Here is a 24,130-nt window from a genome sequence, read left to right as displayed (position 1 = left end):
GAGGGCGAGCTGAAGGCCAGGGAGGACGCCCTCGTAGCCTCGGAGAAGACGGTGACGGTGGGCCGTGAGGCCCTCGCCGCCTTCGAGCTCGAGGCCCGCAGGCTGCTGTAGATCGCCTACGGGGAGGGGTTCGAAGAGCCACTGGCCACCCCAGAGGATGGCGCCACCGGGCTCCTAGCTGCGCTCGTGAAGGCCCTGGGCGACATGGCATCTGCAATCGGTCAGTTAGCTGATGCCGAGGGCCGATCGCTTTTTACCTCTGCCTTGGCGCAGGTGTGCGGCCATCTCTTCCTTCGTGACCCCAGCTTCGACCTAGCCACGCTATCCCAGCCGCTGGCCATGAGCCCGGGGGGCGCGACTGCTGAGTGTGTGGCGGAGAACGTCAAAGAGCTCGTGGAGGCGTTCCTTCTGGCTGCTGCTGATGCGTCTGAAGAGGCGGAAGCTGATGCCAACGCGTCCGGCGATGCCTGACCTGTTCCTGCTGAGGAGAATGCGAGTGCCTCGGGGAGGCGTGAGACTTGTTTGAGTTTGATGAACTTGAGCTTATTGTAATAGCTAGGCTTTGAATTTCTGTGATTTCCGTGCTTGCTTCCATTCATGTTTGCTTAAGTGCTCTGTGTCGGCAGGGCCCAGCCCCGCGCATACCTCGATCGCCATTGAGCCCTCCAGGTCACCAGGGAAGGCTCAAGGAATGAGGGGCTACGTGACTAGTGAGGCCCATGGGTCGCGATGCCCAAGGGTCCCCCTTAACGCTCAAGCGACCCATTTGCGTTTTGCGTCGGCAGGTGTCGATGTCAAAACCGGCAGATCTCGGGTACAAGCTGTGCGTCTAAGGCGGATGGTAACAGGAGGCAAGGGACACGATGTTTTACCCAGGTTCGGGCCCTCTTGATGGAGGTAAAACCCTACGTCTTGCTTGATTTATTCTTGATGATATGAGTATTACAAGAGTTGATCTACCACGAGATCGGAGAGGCTAAACCCTAGAAGCTAGCCTATGGTATGATTGTATGTTGTATATGTCCTGTATCGACTAGCCTGGCCTCAGTTTATATAATGCACCAAAGGCCTAGGATAACAAGAGTCCTAGCCAAATACGCCGGTGGGGAGGAGTCCTTGTCTTGATCACCAAGTCTTGTGGAATCTTCCATGTATGTGACAGGTCTCCGAACTGGCCCATGAGTATACGGCCATGGGGGTCCTCGGCCCAATCTAACAGATCCGAAGATGACGTGTTGAGTACCCCCTAGTCCAGGACACCGTCAGTAGCGCCCTAAACCGGTCTTCAAGTTAGGGACGCTCCTCGATTCTTCCGAACTGTTCTTCATCTTCGGTTGTCGGTCTTGAAAACTGGTTCAACAAATCTTCTCATCTTCGATCTTGAGGATCGCCGAAATGCATTCGACGAGTTTATATGTTGGGTATCCGAGGAGCCCCTTTAAGTTTCCGCCCTTTATCAATGCCTTGTTATTTTTATGCCACACCTCGGGTTTGAAGTTCTTCCCGGGAGGCAGTGTCCTCTTGCATCCGAGCTCCAACGCTGGACTGCATTCGAGGTATCTTTTGTAGACGAGCACCAACGCCGGACCGCTTCCGAGCTCCAATGTCGGAATGTATCCGAGCTCCAACGCCGGACTGTATCTGAGCTCCAACGCCGGACTATGTCCAAGCTCCAACGCCGGACTGTCATAAATCACCTTGGTTCAAAAAAGTTGAAGGAGTTTAGCCGAGCTTAATGCCGGAAATGCCCTCTATGGAGCCAGCCACTAGCGCCTGAGCTTTATGCCGGAATGCTTCCGAGGTGGTTCACCACCCCGACTGTGGGCCGATTTTTTGTCAATATTTTTGATTGGTGCAATTTATTCTCTGCCGAGATATATAGCCAGTAGCCCTCAAGGTGTGTATCGGTCTAAAACCCGAGATGCACCTGAAGGATGACGTAAGACCGCTGATCCCAGTAGCCGCTGAGACTCAGGTTGATTTGCAAAATCGGCCTGAGGATCAAGTCCTAGCTCGGCAGAATACTTCGGGACACAAAAAGCGGCGTGCTCAGTCCTCGAGACTCACTTTGGGTGCGGCCGACCAACCTGAGGATCAAAATCTCGTCGGAAACTGTATTGCACTTAGAATTTTCTGCATTGAACATGCAATGCAGTAGCCCCCGAGACACTGGTCGGGTGGCAACACCAGATCAGGGGATCGATGTGCCCCTTTAATATTTGTAAATAATAAGCCCGAAGCCCAGTAGCCCCCGAGCCCTAATGCGGGCACGGGTGGCCGTATTAAGGATCGATATCCATAGTAAAATCACAAATTATGTGTAATGACTCTATGTATCCAAGTACTTTACGTCATTAATGCTCGGATCTGCATTGTACAAAACTTTGTTGACCGGCCATCGGCTTCCATCTCCTCGGCCAATAGCCGAGGAGTGTTTGTCCTACTTTATAAAGCCTTTATGAGGGCAAAGATTTATGACAAACAAGGCAATCTGGCCATACGGTTTTTTAAACAAAGGTACGCAGAGAGATATGTTATATTACTGTTTAACATAAGAAATGTCTTCCAAAGAAAATAGTCCCACTATCGGTTCCTTTCTTTGGGTTTTCATGCTAAGCATGAACATGAAACCTCAGCTCTAATGTAAGAGCAAAATATCGAGGATTTAGTTTGTGAGGCCAGTTAATAGCCCCCGGTAGTGTTCGGCGACAGTCGAGGTCAAGCCGTAAACACTTCGGCCATTGTTATGAATGGCCCGTCATTTAACACAGTCATTGGATCGCTGACCAGTTTACGCTTATTGTGACAGTCAGTTTTCGGCTTGCTCCACTGAGGTGCTTAACCATGTGAGCTGGAAGCACAATCGCAGTGGTTCTCCCTTTGCACACCTAGCCGAACAAAGCGGAACGTAGGAGGCAAGCACAGGAGCCGGGCAACCCAACTATTGACCGAAGACACAATTCGAAACCGATGCATATATAGCAATATCCGAGAATGTTTTTGCCGAATCTCTAAAGGTGTCCGGCGTTGCACTGCAAGACTTGTGCTGAAAACACACAAATAGTGTAAAAGTGCCAAAAGCTTGGAAAACCAAAAAAACGTCAGTAAAAACATGACGTCCGAACAAGATCAAGTGTTCGGTGCCAATCCGAAAATTGGTTTTAGAAAAAAAGAGTGCTTCTGTCGTGCTTTAACATGACACATCCTATCTCAAGACTCCAAGTAGGTCAGCCTACGACTTCAACCTCCTATCCCGAAGGTGGAGTACTTCTCATTAGGCCAGTTTAACAAACTAAACTCTAGCGGCTTTGAGAAAGAAATTAGGCTCCTCGGCTAGTGACCACACACTCGTGTCAGAAAAAGGAGTGATGAATAATAATAGTAATAAAAAATTTGCAACAACTAAGAAGAAGAACACTTATTATAAAACGACTCATATAAATTTAAGAGCCCCCAAGTGACTTGGGTAAAAGAATTTTATGTATAATGATTGTATGTACCAAAGTACTAATATCATATCTTTGTTCACCCGAACTTTAAACGCATCTTAATCGACCGTCGGCTTCTCCCTCTTTGGTCAAGGACCAAAAAGTGTTATGTACTCCACCTGTCGAGAATATCGACAGTGTTTCCGATAACCAGACAACCGGGCCATAAGGCTGTAACAGACAAAGCGCGCTCAGGGAACTTATGCTATACTAGTCGAATGCCCATGCGTTGCCACGGGCTCTTGAAATATTTTGTAAGTGTTATACAAAGATAATGCATGTTAAATTTTACACATACAAACAATATAACACGGACACAATTAATTAATAATTGAAGTCCACTTCACTTGCAATGTCCACGAACTTGGTTTTCTTGGGGGCAGACATGATTATTTTGATGATCGTAATATCTCTAGGGATATAAACATAGTCTGTCGACATGATACAAAAATGAGCCAAATTAGTAAACAAAATGAGCCAAATTAGTTGAATACAAAAGAAAATATTACAAAGGAAAGATCAATAATAATATTGAAAAATACCTTGTACGATAACATTGAAATTGGCATCCTTTTTTTTGGTTTGTTATGGGATATCACCACTTTCACATCATTATGTTGTAAAAACTCATGAATTTTTGGCCCTTTTCAATGGCGTCGCTTTGGAACCTTTATCGATGGATTCTTTTTGTGCATCTCCAAAATCCGTATCTATGTCTCCTATATTCCGAAAAAACACCTTTTTGTATTATCACGTATCACTTTCTATCTGTGATGAAATATAAATGAAATTTTCAACTGCATCATATAAATAAAAATATATAATGTATAATAAAAATAAAAGTGAAACTAACACAACTGTTTTATTTTCTAAAAAATAAAACCTTTTTCATATTATTAAAAAAGATGTTGCATTTCTCTTGGGGAAAACAACCAACAATAATGTTCATATATAAATAAGTAGTCATCTAAACTTTCTTAAATCATTTTAAATTATTTATATACGCTATGGAAAATTGTCCAACAAAAGATAAAAACATGCAAGCAAACCAACATAAACCAAGTATATTCGGTTTCTTCTCTCAATATTTTTGTGATACTCTCAATATATCTAATAAGTATAAAAATATTTATTTGTATGAACCATGTTTAATATATAATTATATACATACTTTAAATTTTTTGTGAGGTATATATATACTTTAATTATCTATATTTTTTCGTAGAGCAAACGTTGCCGATCCAAGGCCCAAATTAGCTATCCAGCACGGCCCTACCAGCCCCCAATCTAACACCTAAAAAAGGAATTCTCAGAAAACAAAAATTTGTTTCATTCGGCATCAAACGGAACGCTGCCTTATCCCCTAGTACTCTCTCGGTCTCTCCTCTCCTCTCCACTCACTCAACCTCTCCCGCTCCCGGTCTCCCCTCCCTCCCCCGGCGCATCCGCCGCGCGCGTCGATGAGCTCCTGCCGCAACCACGTGACTCCGACCATCGACCACCGCATTTGTTGCATGCATCGGCAGTTGCCGCGCGACGAAGATCGCTGCTGGTCCCGCAGCAGCCTCGGACGCTCAAGTAAGAGGAGCGGCCCCAATGGTGGCGGCCTCGAGCACCGGGATAAGTGCAGGCTGGGGATGCGGGAGAGGTGCAGCGCGGGGCTCGGGGCTCCGACGAGCTGGGTGCGGCGCGACGAACGACGACGGACGCAGGGACGCGTTGATCCGGGCACTGGTGCTCAAACCGGTCCCGTTCCGGCCAGATCTGCGGCGGTGCTCATCTCCGGCGAGGTGGCCGGTGACTCGCGGGCCGACGGCAGCGCAAGACCACGGGAGGAGCTCATCTCATGGGGCTAGGGCGTGAGGTCCTATTGGCTTCGGTTGCCGGTGGCTTACGTAGGGGTGGCGGGGGTCCAGCATCATGGAGGCTCTTCAAGGGCGAGGAAGCAGACGGCGACGACAACTTTGAGGCCGGCGGGGGCACCGTCTCCGCGTTCGATGGTCGTGGTGAACGCCGTGGGCTCCAACACGGCCGCCATTGGCTCTATCCCCTACAGGTAATTCCCCCTTAATTTTACCCCTTGAAATTGCCATGATTATCCCAGGGAGAGGCACAACCTTTTTCTTTTTGAGATTCGGAGTAGTAAAGCTACTCTGCTGAAACCACAAATTCAGAGATCATAAGCAGGCGGAGGCAGTCCGGTAGGTCCGCAATCCTCTCCTGGTCTTACGAATTCCTGGCCAACGCTGCAAGCCCATCAGCAAGGGCATTGCACAATCTCTCCACGCTACTGATACTATGATCCGAGAAGTTTGTTAGTGCTTGCTTGATGTCTCTTAGCAGTCCATAGCACGGGGAGAGGGACTGCTTCCCTGTCATCAGTTCCTTAATCCGAATTTGGCAGTCAAGTTCCAAAATCACGGGGCCCTGTAGATCCTTGAGAGCATGCAACCCAATGAGGGCTGCTTTTGCTTTGGCCTCCTCAACACCTGCGACAGCACCTACAGAATATTCAGAATACCTCGCAAGAACTGCACAACATTAAGATAGAAATAACAACATGCCCTCTGCTGTCCCTTGCGACGGCACTTGCAGAATATTCACCCTTTTGCTCCAAGTACGAGGCTACATAATTTAGTTTGATTGATCCCAAGGTCGGCCCTGTCCAATGCAAGTGCTGCGTGGTGGGGCAGCGCGGCTGCTGTACCACAATTGCACCCACACCTTTTCCTGCTTCATGATCGCCACTCATTGCCGCTGATTTAAAATTTTCAGAATACCTCGCAAGAAATGCACAGATTCCATAATCGATTCTTTGCCCACACTGCGAATGCAGTCCTCACGTAGGCACAACCTTTTTTGTGGTATTCATACATATCAGTTTGTATATACTTTGCAGATTGCTTGGCAATTTTTGTATCTATTCATGTGACTGTCATAGTGGGTTAGTTTCCGATGCTTGACAGATGAATTATCTATATATTTTTCAGTCCAACAATTCAGTGCGCTCTTAGCGCTTTGATGTCTTTGGTTTAATCGCAAAGTGTGTACACTTGGTATCGGTTCTGTCAAAATGAATACAACAATAACTTGGTTGGAAAAGGAACTACAACATAGCAGTGGGCACTCAGGGAATATCAATGCACAAAAGGACACCATTGTTAACACAAAACAAAGTTCTTCTAGTACCTCAACAAAAATGCAACCGATCCTCTAGATTTCAATAGAAGGACTCTGAATTTATGTCACTCTGAAAGTCACATCTCTCCATCTCCATAAACAAATCATATCACAGGAACATACATCTAGTATGAAACTTCAGACAGGGAAATAGATTGAATTAAATTCCAATCCGGGTGGCAGCCACCTCTGAGATATCCACCCTTACAAACGACCAATCCTCTGATTTTTGTTGTTGCAAACTGCACTAAAGAGCTTTTTGAATCGCATGGTCGATCAAAAGGCCCTGGAAAAATATGCCAAACAATATCGATAGATTGATGTGCAGACGTGAACATATTTAAAGGGCGGGGAAGACGAACCAGCAGTAGTCTTCTCTGTGATCATTTGCGTAGCCACCTTCTTAACCTTATCTTCTGTGAGCATCCCAACAATGTTCATGTTCCACCTGTTAATGTGAGACACCCAAAGGAATTTTTTTATCAGTATGTTAGATTGACTTAAATTGAACATAGCTTAGTCCAAGATGTGGTCAGTAATCTCCGTCTAGACCTCTCTGAGCCGGTCCTTGTTAATGCCTTCATCCGTCTCAATGTTCCTCTGCCTCGACATATCCCGAACAGCTTGTCAGCAAACTCCTTGGAGTTCTCCATGCCTTGGATATGAGAAGCATGCCCAATAGAAAATTTAACAATTAAATGGCACTGCAAAAGTAATTAGAAAGTATAACACATTGGCACAATTACTCTATCATGAAACCTGTAAAAACTTAGTTACTGGACGGGCATACAAACTGAAAATCCTACTGTTTTATATAATCTTCACATTCCATTCATCAAGCAGATAGTAGCAATCATTCTAATAAATTGAATCAAAACTTGGAGACTCCCAATTACGAAAAGCACAAGCGTTGAACAAATTGAAAGTTAAGTTGGCTAAGATGGTTGTGCCCTCCAATTGCAGTCTGATGGATCGTGGGTTCTATTACCCTTGTTCGCAACATATTTTTCTCAATCCCCACCTTTTTTCCCGCCATCAATCATTAAAAAATTAGGAGTGCGGGCAATCAAGGGATTTGGCGGGAGTGTGGGCGATCACTGGATTAGTGGGGACATAAGCAAACAAGGAATAAAAAGGCAGTTCGAGCGGACGTACAACCAACATAGGATTCAGATCTGATGGCAAAGGATCCGTTCGGATCTATTGCAAAATTCCTGTGTTTAGATTTTTTGCGTTTTTGTATAAAAACATTTTATATATTAATATTAAACATATATAAACAAGAGTGGAACAACAAACTGTTTTTTTCCACCCACACAGCCTTGCCCCCTCCTAAAAAAAGTCTTATCCCCTAAAAAAGCATGCTTATCCTCGATGCACAGGACATCGACTAGTTTCTCTCACTCTCTCCCCCTCCCAGCCACTCCAGTCGATGGCGCCCCTCCCATCGACCGGCGCAGATTCTCTAACTTGCTTATAGCAAGTCAGAGGCAGCCTTGAGGCAGCTGGATGCCGTTTCTTTTCCATCGTGTGTCCCCTGCTCTGTTTCATGTTTCCTTCCCTCACACAACACAGTTCAGCCAGGCCAGCCCACATAAGCAACAAGGGAGGCCCATTTAGGAGCAAATAGCCCAGCTGCAGCGACAAGTGCATCTATGGATAGTTAACTGAATGTAAACAGCAGAATAGAACAGAACATATTCAGACTGGATAGAAACCTGTAAAAATACTCCGTTTTCAACCAGAATTCAACCAAAATCAACCAGAATACAAACAGTAGTCATGATACAAATAACCATAATAACCTCCAACAAAATATAGTAGTAGAGCTGCAGGTTCTACACAAAAGAACACCATTTTGCAGTGTTTTTCACAAATTTCTTCAAGCTGAACATATTCAGGCCAAAAGAAGAAGATGGACTATCTTCTTCTAGTCATGAAATAAGAACCTAAAGAAGATCTCCAAAATCCATATCATCAATTCCATTAGAACCCTGGAAAGAAAGAGGATCAAAATGAAACGTTGGAATAGAATAGTAGTTTAGAGAAGATACAACAACATTTAAAGTACCATTAGCAAGTCTGTGTAACTCCTGAATGCATTGCTGGCATTATTAGCATTTTCAGTTGTTGCTTGAATTTCTCCACCAACTTGATTCTCTTTCTCTTGCTGCTGCACAAAGAAACCCAACAAATTTATATATGATGTAGTAATAAATAAGTACACTAAATTGCAAGAATTTTCAGCAACATATGCTAGATTCCTTTGGGTTTTTCTTTTTGTACTTGCGTGTCTTCTCGATCCAAGGTTTATGTCTCTTTGAACTTTTCGGTTGAACCTCTTTTTTCTTGAGGCGTGCAGAACTAAGCAAACCCTCATCTTGTTGAACATTAGGCTGCACATTAGAGGATTCACTCAAAATACTTCTAGATATCCTTAGTTTTTCGCGTACTTGCTTGGCAAGGATGTCCAATGCATTGTCCACCAACAAGATACATTCCCGATCGCTTGCGGCTTCACTTGCAAAATCATGAAATTTGTGAGAAACAAACTTGTACCGCAACATAGCATCCAATTTTGGATCTTCAATTATATCCCTTCCTTTGGTATCTTGTATAGTTCCAGATTTTGCTTCTCGGGTCCATCTCTTTAAAGGATAATGATTTGGCAATAACTTGATATTCATCAAGTCAAGAACTTTTAAAGCATGCGCACACAATACTCCGGTCCTTTTAAACTGAAAACAGCTACAAGAAGCCGTTTGCTCCAAAGGATCACCGACAACTATGCGCTCTAGTTCGGAACTCAAATCACCATTAGCCCTCACAATTGTAACAACATATGTATTATCTCCATCCAATGCTCTACTACATGCAGCCATGGATCTTCTATATTCAGATTTGAATGCTTCAAATATGGTCGGTGTGTAAGCTTCACTTGTTTGCAACAACATAGGAGTCTCCATCCCTATTCTAGAAAGTTTTTTAGTAGCTTCAAATTCTGCATCTAGCTCCTTGTTTCTTTTTCCTTGCACAGCCCTTTCAAAATGTTTTAAGAAGCGAATGATGTCAAAATCTGATTTGAGATGTTTTTTCAAATCACTATTGAAACTCTCACTTAATTGTGTGCTTCTCATTCCCAATGTGAAAACATCCCTCATGTAACATTCAGTCCACTTTTCTTTTAACTTGTAGATGCTATCTAGCCATGAGGCCTTCTTCTTATCCACCTTATTTCTCATGATGTCAAATGCCTCTTCAAAGGCTGCCTTGTCCTCAATATTATACATACAAGCGCTGAAATCTAAGAGGATATGAGGTTCTTCATCTTCCTCTTTATCTTCAACTTTGCTATTGCACAAGTGCTTGACGGCATTTTGCATGATGTGGTAGGTGCACAAGCCATGCCATGCTTGGGTGAAAACATCCCCAACAGCCAATCCCATTGCCGTGTCTTGATCGGTAAATATAGCTCTAGGTTGCTTTCGGTTGTGTGCCTCTACAAAAGCCTCAAATAACCATTTGAAAGAGCCACGTGTTTCATCAAACAAAAGAGCAGCACCAAAAATAACGGTCTCTCTAAAATGATTGAATCCGACAAAAACACCAAAAGGCCTATATTCTTTGTTTGTGCCAAAAGTAGTGTCAAAGGCGATAACATCTCCAAAGTGTGCATAATCAATGCACATCTTTGCATCAGCCCAGAATATAGTACTTATTTCTTCTTCGGAATCCAATTGTAAAGTATACTGGAAAGACGGATTCTCAGCCTGCTTTTGTTGAAAATACTTCAACATGCTTCCCGCCTGACCATATGCTAACTCTCTTTGGCGCCTGCTCTGCAAGTGATTTTTGTGATCACGAGGCGTGTAGCTGAGATTCATTGGCCCCCCAACAAGGCGACTAGCCAAGTCATGTGCATGCCTTGGCCTAATTCCAGAGTCATCGACAGCCTCAATTTCAATGGCTTGCAATTCTGAAATCCTCCGTTGTGATGACATCAAATGGAAAGTTTGTGGTAAGTAGACACCATGATTGTGAGCAAGCGCTACCTCCACCACTTCATAATGTCCTGCCACTCGATCTAATGAAAGACATATGGACATCACAATCTGTTCTTGTTTCAGCTCTAGGGTTCTTTGTGAGATGATCCCTCTTGTCTTGTACTCGACAACCCTCCTTTGCACACACATATCTACATGAAGTTACCACTCCATCAATTTTACTTTTCCAGCTTGACCTTTTTCTGACCTCAAAACCTGCCCGGCCTCCATAGTTAACCCAAAATGACCATGCCTCAGCCAAGTCTGTGAATTTCTGACCAACTTGAGGTAAGGACGTATGAATCACATTCTCCCTGCACCAAAATAAATATGTAGGTAATTCCAATGTAAGCCTAGATGTCAGCAAAGGAATTCCAGTGTAAGCCTAACTTACTTGTTGGTTTCTGCCATTATCTCTTAATTTGAAGACATGAACTCAATAATTACTGCAGGAATCATGAACAAATACAAGTAAGAAAATTTCCAATTTGTGAAGAAAATACAAGACAAAGGGGAGATTTATGGTTGCTACCTGTAATCTGGAAGGAGGAGGAACGATGGCTGGAATCGATCGCCAGAAGTTTTCCTCGATATGCCAGCTGATTTCCTTGGAGTTGCCGCAGCGATCGCCTAAAGCTGAGACAGCGCGCGACAGAGCAGCGCAGCACACGTTTCCCCGCCAAAATCCTCTCGTGCTCCCGCCTGAAGTTTTGTTTTCCCTCCACTGTGTTGAAGTAGGCCTTTAGGTGGGCTATGAAATCTGGGCTAGGCTGCTTATTTTAGGCTGAGTGAGGGATCGAAAGAAGCAGCCGACCGATCGAGAACAAGCAGCATCTGGCGTGCGCTGGGCTGCCTCTGACTTGCTATAAGCAAGTTAGAGAATCTGCGCCGCCCATCGACGGCGTCGCCCGACCCTTCCTCTCCCCACCAGGGTGTTGCCCTGCCATCTCTCCACACCACAGCTCCGCCCGCACGATCCTCTCCCCACGACGGCGTCACCGGCCTCCTTCTCTCCCCGTCAACATCTCGCGCCGCCGTGTCGACGCCAATCCCGCGCGCCCGCCGGTCTGGCATCCTGGGCAGCCAGAACCAGATGGTAGTTGCAGAAGTGCTCACGGCTCTCCGTACATGCCGGCCACGTGGCTGTACCATCCGGATGTGGGTGGGAAGACCACGGCGCCCTTGTCGTCGAGCCTTGTCTTCTACCCCACTCAAACTGCGCTGAGCACAGTCGCGCTGCTGCCTCGTCGATCTCCATGACAGGCCACCCCAGGCCGATAGGTAATGCACTAATGTAGCCAATTAATCGCTGAATTTCCAAAGTGTAGAATACTTCTTTTCATACCTTCATATTTTTGGAGAATACAATGTTGTTCTGAAGTACCACCAGGCTAGTTCAGAAAATTGGTATCAGTTATTTGCGCAATGTATTCACATATGCCTCTTCTACTGTACAATGTTCTTTTTTCTTGTGAGCTATTGATCGCAATGTTTGACTAAAATGGATTCAACGATATACATAAGCATATGAATGCAGACATACAGATGCATTATCCGGAAAAAGAAAGATTCAGAAGTATTAGAGATGCCATCAGTTGAAGCTAGACATAAGTACCTGAAATACATTGGAGCCATGCTCTTCATGATACAATAGACAGCTATGTATCATCTTCCAGACACAACTAAAATTTATTTGCTAAACAAGCAGGGCATTACTCAACTGAGCTGATGAAGTAAGAGGAATCCAGAGGTGTGGGATTTGCACTGTGTATCATTTTAAGCATGGTTGGCCGCATCGTTGGCTCCTCTTGAAAGCACATGTACTACTTGCACCAAGAGGTAATTTCCAGTTAAATTATCTCCCTTACCTTAGTTAATAGCCTGGGTTAAAACCGTAGTTCCTGTTATTAGCTAGATTTTTGTGTGCTAACACCATTGTGTTTAAGAACATGTTGTGATGTTCATTCTAATTTGTATATAATTTTTGTATTTCTACAGCAAGAATTTAACAGTAGAAAAGCCGTATCAACTATATGTATGCCCCAATGCGATCAACAAAAAAAAATTATGCTTGCAATTACCTAGCGCGGGCACTGTGTCATTTGGGAAGGATGCTCAAGATTAGGAATGTCACCAAGAGGGGCTCGGCTAGAGTTATCACCAAGAGGGGATCGGCACAGATTTGTCGCCTCCATATCTTCAAGCGTCATGGTCTGTCGGCGCTTGTAACGAAATAAAATAAACCATTATTATTTCTGTGAACTATACACATTAAATATATACTGGGACAAAATCTAACTTTGAAGCATGCGATCAGGTTAGGCGAGATAATCTACATCTGCACTATTAGATTAGTACATTGTCATATTTTGCTTCAATGAAAAACACAGCATCAGTGATACAACTTTGTTTCACTAATTGATCAGTACATATGTTTTTCAACCATTAGGTTTTTAACCAGGTATATTTGTCTTGAATGGAAGGACAAACACAAAGAACCATTACATCAAGAAGCTATCAGGCTTGAGGGTCTCACATATTTTCACGACGCTTTCTGAAGTGTAAGTTACTAAGTTGAAATCCGTTCTCTCAGCACTATTTTTATCATGTATGATATTTTTATTCTTTCTTTCCCAGAACTTATCTCTTTCCTTGTGTTGGAAATGATATTTTATATGGTTACTTGACAGTATGAGCTAGAGCTATTTCCTAGTCTGATTTCTCCTGGGTGTACTCTGCTTTCTGGTGTCTAATTTGGTGACAAGAATATTGTGTCGACGGTCAGCGCCTGGATTGTAAATTGGACTTGAAAGCAAATAGCTCTCTAGGCACGTAATGCAGATTATAAACCCAAGGTAAAATCATTATCCTAATGCATTCTTCATGATGTTGGCTTTTTCCCCTCACTAGGCCTGTGATGCTATATTTCCAAAAACATCTAAATTTTATCACTTTGGTAGCATCCACATGGCTTTGTGAATCCTGCTGTGTAGATGGTGGATAGCCTGGTAAAAGAGTAGAGACTTTGTACATGGGTTCTTTTGTGTATGTACCCTTCTGAATTTGTGCTCATTCGCTGAGAAATTAGAGAACAACAGCTTACTAAATAGTTTTTGATCGAATGGTGACTTGAGACTCTCTACCTGACTACCTTTTAGGCTTTAGCATGACGGTAAAGGTTATTCAAACATGTAAATGGTCAACTAATAATATGAAGGTTTTTTTGCGGGTAATATATGAAGGGTTATACCGCAGAAAAGTCATTATACCTGGAAGCTGACAATCAAGCAATAACCTTAGGGAATCTACAAATAAAGCATGCGTGACATCCACCTAAACAAAATTTAGACATGTACATTGCACTTAACCAATTGCTGCAGGTCAAATGTGATGTGAAGACGTGACTGCAAAGTTAATGTGTATGACCGCAAGAAACAAGACCGTAATGTATATAACAATAATAATAAAAGAAATATGAATAGCTTACTCACCCCCATCAATGCATCCACAGACGAAAAGAAATATGAATAGCTTACTCACCCCCATCGCTGTTGGCGTCGATTTGTTTTAATTTAATTTTTGGGCTCATTGTTTCCTGCATCCCACCGTAATTCTGTTTAGACGTATATATGCATGCACGCAGCACCAAGCATTTGCATCCATATGTTTCAGATGATGATTGTGCACAGGCATACCTCGTTGGGATAAATCTGCCCGTGGTACGCCACAGCAGCTGGAGGTTGGTCCGGCTCGTAGGGCCATCCGCTTGTGCAGGTAGCAGTCATACGTCCGCCGCTGCACAACCTCATTAGCGTTTTTTTACTATCTATCATTTTTCAAAGTCGGCAAACATCTTATACTGCTAGTAGGAGTATTTGACTGACTCACTCCGGCAGGAAAGGAGTGACATCAAACTGAAGAGAACCAAGTTGTGTCCAGAACAATAAATACGTCCAGAGAAATCTAGATTTGATGAGATTAGATGAGATGTGCACCGGGGGGTAGGAAGCTCACCACGCCCACGTGAGGGGGCAGGGTAGGAGGAAGTAGAACCATGAGGGAGGGAGGGAGGGCTCGTGCGTTCGGTCGTCCAACTGCTGCTGCAGCTGCAGGTTGTGCGTCCAGATCCGGGGCAGTCATCCTGCACACAAAAGAAAAGAAACCAAGGAAGGAATCACGAGCGGGGGGAGATGATGAATCTAAGGAAGAACGTCCGCAGGTACACACTCAACATAGCCGTCACCGGAGATCTGCGGTCGCCGGCGCGCGTCCTTGAAGGTTGAGGCGTCGTCCGGGGTAGGGTTTGGGGCGTCTCCGTCCGTCCATGGCTGCTACCGGCCCGCGTTGGACCTCCATGGCCGACCTCCCTCGAGGACGGACGCGGATTAGGTCGACGAGAGCGCGCTGATGCCGCCGTGGATCTGGGCGCTCCCTCTACCTTCCCTTCCCTTGCCTTGCCTTCCCTTCCCTTCCCTTGGGAGAGGAATAGAAGGTTGGGGGCGGCGGCGCAGGGGGGCGAGGAGATCGCCGGCGGCGGGGTTGGATTGGGGTGCGGCGGCGGCTGCGACTGGAGACGGGAGACGAGGTAGGGCTAGCGAGGGATTGGTTCTGTCGCGATGGAAAAACCAGCGGAGGGGAGGTGGTGGATGGAACCAAAATAACCTACGAAGGTTAACCTATGAAAAAACCCGGACGAAAGTGGTGGGATGAAAATTGATCGGCGGAGACTACCAACTGCTCCATTAGGAATAGAGATTACAGGCGAAGTGTAAGAAGCATCTTCGAAGAAAATAGTACCCCCACCGATACCTTTCTTCGGTGCTCATTATTACTATGAGACTTGTGCAATAGATTTTTTGTACTCATGAGTTCCGTTGTGTGCCGACCATGATTGAAAACAATAAGAGCGGTAGCTTTCGGATTCACCCAGTCTGAGGTCAGAGCTCGGAGGACCCGGTCGTGACAATCGCAGAGGTGCTCCCTTTACTCCCTAGCCAAACAATCGGGAACGTAGGGGTAAGCACATGAGCCAGGCAACCCAGCTTGCAAATCGCTTAAGTCAATATGGTGCATATTGTGGTGTAATACACGAACAAGGAACGAAGCCGTACAAGTATAATCATATGCAAGAGGAAAAGCTTCATAAAGGAAGCCTCCAAATAAACGGGGTATTTAAATTTGTGCGTCACAAACAAAGTTTGGACAAGGAAATTTTTTACAAGCAACTTTTTTCCAAAAAAGTATAATGCTTGGTCGAACCGAAAACAAGTTAAAAATTTAAAACTTTGAGCATGAAGGCAACTTAGCTGGTTAATGTGTTCGGTATTGATGACGCGGTCCGAGCTTGATGCGGGACAAGGTTCCATCCTCCAAGCCGGTCCCGAGGTGGCGGAGCATAGGGCTCGGCACTCCGAAGTGCTGACATAGCATGGTCAATGCAGGCCGGCAGAGTGATGCCGAAGTCCCTAGCATGGGGTAATGAAGTGTTGAGGAAGCCCCCCGTCCAGCCGAGGTGACGTGGTATGTCAGTACGCCGAGTTGACGATACTGCCCAACCCGGATCATTTTCCTGTGCACAAAAAATAGTGCAAAACCGGATATAATAGTAATGATAATAAAAAAATGTTGCATAATAAACAATTTATGCAAAGTGAGTAATAAAAGAAATATGGCCTGGCGCCGAAGTCAATGTCGATGCAGGGCGTTGGCATGATGCGGTAAAGGTGTGGAAAACCTGAATTCATAGGTCGGTCCGAGTTCCGGATGCGGCGTTCGCCGGACTATGTACGGAAGCTGATCGAACCACCACGCGGCCGTCGTTAGTGCGGACATCATTCGATAGACCTGTGTACAGGAACAAACCAGAGTAATACTTTCTTGGGAAAAATAAACTCCAACAAGCAAAAATTACTAGGATTAATAGCACCTAGTTTATTTGTTGTAGCAATCCGAAGAAAGGTGACTCCCAAAATTGGGACTGGATCCGCACACCCATTGCCCAATGGGCGATAAAGCGACGGCATGGCGATGCTGGCATAGGTTGGCTTGCGGAGGCAAAGCCCTCGGTCCAGCTAATGTGATGAAGCTGGTCGGCTAGTGAGCTGAAGTCTCCGGAGTAGGTTGATGAAGAGATGGCAAAGCCCCCGGTCCAGCCGAGATGTCGAAGCCTCGATGTTAGCCAATGAGTCGAAGTAGGTCGGCATGATGGACATCGGCTTGAAGAAGCAGTAGTGCGGCCTTGCCGATGCAGGTCGTGACGTGGTCGATGCCGGCTTGATGAAGTGACCGTGCGGCGATGCCGGTATGCCCGCTCCATGTAATCCGTGGGGCGACGATGTTGGTGATGATTTATCCTTCGCGATGCCGGACTCTTGTTCGGCTTGTCGAGATGATGATCCGAAGAAGTTGAGCTCGGCTCAACAAAGTGACGACGTATCTAGCGCAGGTCGGCAGTCTTGGAGAAATATTGATGGACTGGTTTGACACCAGCATGATGATGAACATGACCTCAGGGAGGATTTAAAATTTATGGGCGTGTTTAAAAACAACTCACAATACCCTAGAAGATAATTCCTCTAAAAAGGTTGTCCAATATCACATTCATAAAGAAACATGAATTCGGGTCGGATCCGTATTCGCGCAGAAAACGGATCCAAAAATTGGTCCACTCATCGGAAGGTTCCCGAAGTTTGAACCGTCGGATCGAGCTGAAATTTGGAGGGGTGGTAGATATGGGAATTCTGCAGTAGATGAACGGTTGGATGTTCCAAAGGACCTCCGAGCTGGGCTCTGGAGACCACGCCCTAAACTTGTACAGATTCCCTTCCAGATTTGACAGGGCTCCGGTATATTGTAGATTGTCGGAGATTCCTCCATCGGAACTCGATGAACTTTTGCATGGCTGTTGTAGACGTAATTACGCATTATTCCACCGAAGCAATCGTCAAACCGACGCTCGAGGAGGTGGTGATGGCGAATACAAGTTCACTGTCCATAAAAACAGCACGGCCGCCCGAGGGCGATGTTGATGTTAAGCCCTCGAACTCCATGGATGACTCCTCTATGATCATGATAGAGATCGGAGTTGATGTTGAAGAAGGCCCCCGTCCGAACATGACAATCGGAGATGGAGCACGGTCCTCGGTCGAGCCAAGGTGACCAGTCGAGCCGGCGACGAAGATGCTGGCGTCGCAGTTGACCTGCGGGCGAGCCATTGATCCTTTTGCCGATCACACAGCGGAACTCTCAATGAAGGCACCATTGTCGGTGTCAAAACTTGCAGATTTCGGGTAGGGGGTCCCAAGCTGTGCGTCTAAGGCGGATGGTAACAGGAGGCAGGGGACACAATGTTTTACCCAGGTTCGGGCCCTCTTGATGGAGGTAAAACCCTACGTCCTGCTTGATTTATTCTTGATGATATGAGTATTACAAGAGTTGATCTACCACGAGATCGGAGAGGCTAAACCCTAGAAGCTAGCCTATGGTATGATTGTATGTTGTATATGTCCTCTATCGACTAGCCTGGCCTCGGTTTATATAATGCACCAAAGGCCTAGGATAACAAAAGTCCTAGCCGAATACGCCGGTGGGGAGGAGTCCTTGTCTTGATCACCAAGTCTTGTGGAATCTTCCATGTATGCGGCAGCTGTCCGAACTGGCCCATGAGTATACGACCATGGGGGTCCTCGGCCCAATCTAACAGATCGGGAGATGACGTGTTGAGTACCCCCTAGTCCAGGAGACCGTCAGAAGGGCCCAGCCCCGCGCATACCTCGACCGCCATTGAGCACCGGGCCCAAGGATTGAGGGGCTACATGACTAGTGAGGCCCCTGGGTCGCGATGACCAGGGGTCCCCCTTGACGTACGAACTGCTCTCATGAGGGAGAACGAGCACCATACCTTGCTAACGAGCCTTCGCCTAGGATGGGGGCGCGAGAAAGCCAGGCGTCTGGGCACCTGGTAGGGTGGCGTCTGCCAGGCGTGACCTGAGCATAGCCCCCATGCCTAGCCCCCCTCGCGATACCCTTCCAAGGAGAAGCTGTGAGCGTCGTGAGCTGAAAAGCTCCCTGAGGTTGGTGCGACCGCTGGGGGCTGCCCTCAGTTGTTTATAACTAGCGCGGAGCATAGAGCTACCACACTTGCGCGGAGTGTGGGCATAACCGCTCCTCGGTCGTATCGGCCAGCGCGGAGCTTGGTGCTTCCACTGGTTCATGGGCACAACCGCTCCTCGGTCTTGCCAGCATGGAGCTAAGCACTTCCACTGGATCGTGGGAGGGGAGCCTCCCACCGGGAGAGACTCCCGGGCGTGTACAGCCCGTCCGGACACGTGGCTTGCACAGCGGGACAACCAGGGTGTATATGGGCCCTCCTCAGGATGAGCTGAACGACTCTGTGAAAGCACAAGTGCTCCCTAGGTGATTTTGGTAATTAATGACAACATATCTCTTGTTGAACTAACACTTTTACCTAGTATGTTTCAGATGAGTTCAACAATGAAGTGGCATGGACTAGAGGATGTGGAACCCCTTCAAAATGCTAAGGACAAAGGATTGGCCCAAGCTCCAAGCTCAAGACTCTACATTTTATATCTTAGTGATCCAAGATCACATTGAGTCTATAGGAAAGCCAATACTATTAAGAAGGGATGAGGTGTTGCTTAATGGCTTGCTTGCTCAAAGTGCTTAGTGATATGCTCCAAAGCCCTCACCATTTTCTCACTTCCAAATATGTCCTAAACCAAAAGTCAAACTCAACCCCACCGATTCTTTCTATCCGAAGCCACCGAGTTCAGTTGAAATCGCCACTGCCAGAAACCCTAATCAGTTCGCTCTCACCGATGGGATCTCGGTCTCACCGAGATGGGCTTGCAAACTCTCTGTTACCTGTTGCAATATTTTCAGTCCCACCGAGATATGCAATCGGCCCCACCGAGTTTGCTTGGCCAACTCTCTGTTTCGCTTATTACCCAAATCAGTCCCACCGAGTCTGAGTAATCGGTCAAACCAAGTTTTGGTTTTACCCTAACCCTAGCACATCGGTTCCACCGAGTTGATCTAGTCGGTCCCACCGAAAACCCTAACGGTCACTAGGTTTGCTAAATCGGTCCGACCGAGTTTTTCACTTCGGTCTCACCGAGATTGGTAAATTGTGTGTAACGGTTAGTTTTTGTGTGGAGGCTATATATACCCCTCCACCCACTCTTCATTCGAAGAGAGAGCCATCAGAACATACCTACACTTCCAATACACATTTTTTGAGAGAGAACCACCTACTCATGTGTTGAGGCCAAGATATTCCATTCCTACCATATGAATCTTGATCTCTAGCCTTCCCCAAGTTGCTTTCCACTCAAATCTTCTTTCCACCAAATCCATATCCTGTGAGACAGAGTTGAGTGTTGGGGAGACTATCATTTGAAGCACAAGAGCAAGAAGTTCATAATCAACACACCATTTGTTACTTCTTGGAGAGTGGTGTCTCCTAGATTGGCTAGGTGTCACTTGGGAGCCTCCAACAACGATTGTGGAGTTGAACCAAGGAGTTTGTAAGGGCAAGGAGATCGCTTACTTCGTGAAGATCTACCGCTAGTGAGGCAAGTCCTTCGTGGGCGATGTCCATGATGGGATAGACAAGGTTGCTTCTTCGTGGACCCTTCGTGGGTGGAGCCCTCCATGGACACGCGCAACCGTTACCCTCCGTGGGTTGAAGTCTCCATCAACGTGGATGTACGATAGCACCACCTATCGGAACTACGACAAAAACATTTGTGTCTCCAATTGCGGTTGTATTCTCCAAACCCTTCCCTTTACATTCTTGCAAGTTGCATGCTTTACTTTCCGCTGCTCACATACTCTTTGCATGCTTGCTTGATATGTATTGTGTTTGTTAAACTAGTGCCTAAACTCCACTTCAACTTAAAGAAATTAAAAACTGCAATTTTTGGCACTTAGTGTCTAATCACCCCCCTCTAGACACCTCTTCTCGATCCTTTCAATTGGTATCAGAGCTTTGGTCTCCATTGCCTTGGTTTAAACACCATTGGAGGAAGATGGATGAGTCTACTTTGGGGAGTCTTAGGCGTAGAGTGCCTATTCTTGATGGAGAATATTTTCATGAGTGGAAAAATGAAATGCTTCAGATTTTCAATGAATATCACTTGAACAAGTATATTGCTAGCCCTTGTGCACCTCATGTTGATCCCATGCATCCTACCCTTGATGAATCAATTGACATGATTCGCAATCTTAGAACTGTTAATCTTATCACTAGAGGCTTGCCTAGAAACTTGATTGGATGTTTGCCGACTCTTAAGTGTGCCTACACCATATGGAAATTTCTTGAGGAACTCTTTCCTAATTATTCCTTGAAAGATCTAGATGAAATCCTCCATAAGTGTATTTCCTTGATTAAGATGAGTTCCAATGATCCCAAATTTGGCGACTGCTTAATTGGGCTTACTAATCTTACGAGTGCCAAAGGAGATGTTGGAGTTATTAGCAATATCATTTCTAGATCTATTAGAATTCATAAGGATAACTATAGAAATGATCATTTATCTAATGGATTGCCCTATCTAGGAATTGATCAATCACAAGATGATGTTGAACATGAATACTCGGATGAGGATGATGACGATAGTGACTATGATCTCGATGATGCGATGAGACACTTTGGTCTTATGGCAAATCTTCGCGGCTACATGGCTGGAGGAAAGGAATGGGTCCTTGATAGTGGATGTACTGATCATATGACCAGAGATAAAGACATGTTCCGTGAGCTTGCTGAAAATGACGGCCCTCGAAAGTATGTCATTTTTGGTGATAATTCAAAGGGTAAGGTGGTTGGCCTTGGTAAGGTGGCCATCTCACATGATAGCTCCATACAAAATTTCATGCTCGTTGAATCTCTTGGCTACAACTTACTTTCAGTATCTAGACTTGCTAATTTCGGTTTCAATGCCCTATTTACTGAAGTAGACTGCCAAGTGTTTCGTAGAGATAATCATAAAATGGTCTTTACCGGTATACGTTGAGGAGATCATTACATTGTTGATTTCACTAAAAAGGCTCAACCTAAAATTTGCTTAATTGCTAAATCTTCTAAAGGCTGGTTGTGGCATAGAAGGCTAGGCCATGTGGGCATGCGAAACCTTGACAAACTCATTAAAGGAAATCATATCCTTGGCGTTAACGATGTCATATTTGACAAGGATAGACATTGTAGTGCTTGTCAAGCATGGAAACAAGTTGGAGGAAGTCATCGCGCTAAGAACATCATGACCACAAGAAGACCACTCGAGCTACTTCACATGGATCTCTTTGGTCGAAATGCCTACAAGAGTCTCGGTGGTAACTTATTTGGTCTGGTCATAGTTGATTATTTTTCAAGATTTACGTGGGTGTTCTTTCTTAATGACAAATCGCAGGTCCAAAAGATCTTCAAAAACTTTGCTGGGAAGGCCCAAAATCAATTTGACGTGAAGATCAAGAAGGTTCGAAGCGACAACGGAGCGGAGTTCAAGAACGCAAATGTGGACACCTTTCTTGACAAAGAAGGGATCGCACATGAGTTCTCGGCTACGTACACACCTCAACAAAATGGAGTTGTTGAGAGGAAGAACCGGACTCTTATCGAGATGGCAAGAACGATTCTTGATGAGTACAAGACGCCAAAACACTTTTGGGCGGAAGCGGTAGAGATAGCTTGTCATGCAACAAATCGCTTGTATCTTCACAAGCTACTCGGCAAGACGGCATACGAGCTCCTCGCCGGTAACAAACCCCAAGTTGGATACTTTCGAGTATTCGGCTCAAAGTGCTACATTCTTGATAAGCATCGTCGTTCTAAATTTGCTCCTAAGTCTCATGAAGGTTTCCTACTTGGTTATGGCTCAAACTCTCACACATACTATGTCTACAACAATTTCACCCGAAAGGTTGAAGAAACGGTAGATGTGAACTTTGATGAATCTAACGGCTCGCAAGTAGAGCAATTGCCAATTGGTGTAGGAGACAAAGATCCCTCGGAAGCAATCTAAGACTTTTCTATTGTCAAGATTCGTCCAATGGAGGTGAGGGAGAGTACCTCGTCCGTCCAAGTGGAGGCTTCTACCTCACGACAAGGTGAACCAAGAGTTGATACGGAAGCATCCACGAGTGGGACACACCAAGAAGAAGAAAACGAGGAAGTGCACCAAGACGAACGTCAACAATCTCCTTCTCCACCACGACAAGAAAACGACAATGCCAACAATGAAGAAGGCCAAGAAGAAGAACAAGATAAAGAAGATGTTCAACAAAGACCCAAGCAAAAGCTTTCATGTGGAGCAAATCTACGAAGGTTGGGTTACCGGGAGAATTGCTAAAGATCATCCCGTGGAGCAAATCTACAATGATATCCAAACCGGGAGAATCACTCGCTCAAAAACTCGTTTAGCTAACTTTTGTGAACACTATTCATTCATCTCTCGTATTGAACCTATGAAGGTTGAAGAAGCATTGGAAGATCCGGATTGGATAAACGCTATGCATGAAGAGCTACACAACTTTGAGAGAAATCAAGTGTGGACATTGGTTGAAAAGCCCGACAACAACCACAACATCATCGGTACCAAATGGGTGTTTCGCAACAAGCAAGATGAAGATGGACAAGTGGTTCCCAACAAAGTGCGTCTCGTTGCCCAAGGCTACACACAAGTCGAAGGTATGGACTATGGTGAGACATATGCTCCCGTTGCTAGACTTGAGTCCATTCGCATCTTACTTGCCTATGCTAATCACCATAATATCACCTTGTACCAAATGGACATTAAAAGTGCTTTTCTAAATGGTGAAATTGAAGAGGAAGTTTATGTTAAGCAACCTCCTGGCTTTGTCAACCCTAAGAAACCTAATCATGTTTACAAACTTCACAAAGCCCTTTATGGTCTTAAACAAGCTCCTAGAGCATGGTATAAATGCTTGACCAAGTTCCTTATTGAAAAAGGCTTTGAAATTGGAAAAATAGATTCTACTCTTTTTACTAAAAGGGTTAATGGAGAACTATTTGTATGCCAAATTTATGTTGATGATATTATATTTGGATCAACTAACCCTCATTTTAGTGAAAAGTTTGGGAAGTTAATGTCGGAGAAGTTTGAGATGTCTATGATGAGTGAACTCAAATTCTTTCTTGGTTTGCAAATCAAGCAAACTAAGGAAGGCACCTTTGTCTCTCAAACGAAGTACACCAAGGACTTATTCAAGAAGTTCAATATGCAAGAATGCAAAGGTATGACTACACCCATGCCTACTAGTGGACATCTTGATTTGACCAAAGATGGTGAACCGGTTGATCAAAAAGTTTATCGCTCTATGATTGGTTCATTATTATATCTATGTGCTTCACGTCTCGATATCATGTTAAGTGTGTGCATGTGT

At 45.2% G+C, this 24,130-nt stretch overlaps 1 protein-coding gene and 2 long non-coding RNA genes across 15 annotated transcripts; 1 reads left to right on the top strand and 2 right to left on the bottom strand.

The window, feature by feature from the left end:
• Nucleotides 1-4,828: 4,828 nt before the first annotated feature.
• Nucleotides 4,829-23,214, top strand: LOC125551580. Of its 8 annotated transcripts, none has more exons than XR_007302840.1 (6): nucleotides 4,829-5,544; nucleotides 12,420-12,550; nucleotides 13,161-13,272; nucleotides 13,402-13,566; nucleotides 14,384-14,485; nucleotides 21,290-21,305. It is a non-coding gene; the product is annotated as an uncharacterized LOC125551580 (long non-coding RNA). The 8 variants fall into 8 exon arrangements; XR_007302843.1 differs by having other exon boundaries at nucleotides 14,401-14,485; nucleotides 21,290-21,304; XR_007302844.1 differs by lacking the exons at nucleotides 14,384-14,485; nucleotides 21,290-21,305 and adding an exon at nucleotides 23,198-23,214.
• LOC125551579 lies at nucleotides 6,626-7,580 on the bottom strand. The gene is made up of 3 exons (XM_048714835.1): nucleotides 7,221-7,580; nucleotides 7,031-7,116; nucleotides 6,626-6,954 (listed from the first exon to the last, which is right to left on the bottom strand). Exons 1-3 carry the CDS (start codon nucleotides 7,319-7,321, stop codon nucleotides 6,794-6,796), a joined length of 348 nt encoding a protein of 115 aa, XP_048570792.1. The 5' UTR covers nucleotides 7,322-7,580; the 3' UTR covers nucleotides 6,626-6,793.
• Nucleotides 8,741-15,079, bottom strand: LOC125551582. Of its 6 annotated transcripts, XR_007302850.1 has the most exons (6): nucleotides 14,939-15,079; nucleotides 14,726-14,852; nucleotides 14,407-14,506; nucleotides 14,203-14,306; nucleotides 12,793-12,933; nucleotides 8,741-8,841 (listed from the first exon to the last, which is right to left on the bottom strand). It is a non-coding gene; the product is annotated as an uncharacterized LOC125551582 (long non-coding RNA). The 6 variants fall into 6 exon arrangements; XR_007302845.1 differs by having other exon boundaries at nucleotides 14,407-14,852; XR_007302846.1 differs by having other exon boundaries at nucleotides 14,252-14,306; nucleotides 14,407-14,852.
• Nucleotides 23,215-24,130: the final 916 nt, after the last annotated feature.

Source organism: Triticum urartu, chromosome 4 (assembly GCF_003073215.2).
Source record: "Triticum urartu cultivar G1812 chromosome 4, Tu2.1, whole genome shotgun sequence".
Classification (NCBI taxonomy): Eukaryota; Viridiplantae; Streptophyta; class Magnoliopsida; order Poales; family Poaceae; genus Triticum; species Triticum urartu.
Note: the sequence above shows the minus strand (reverse complement) of the source record. Positions and strands in the feature narration are given on the sequence as shown.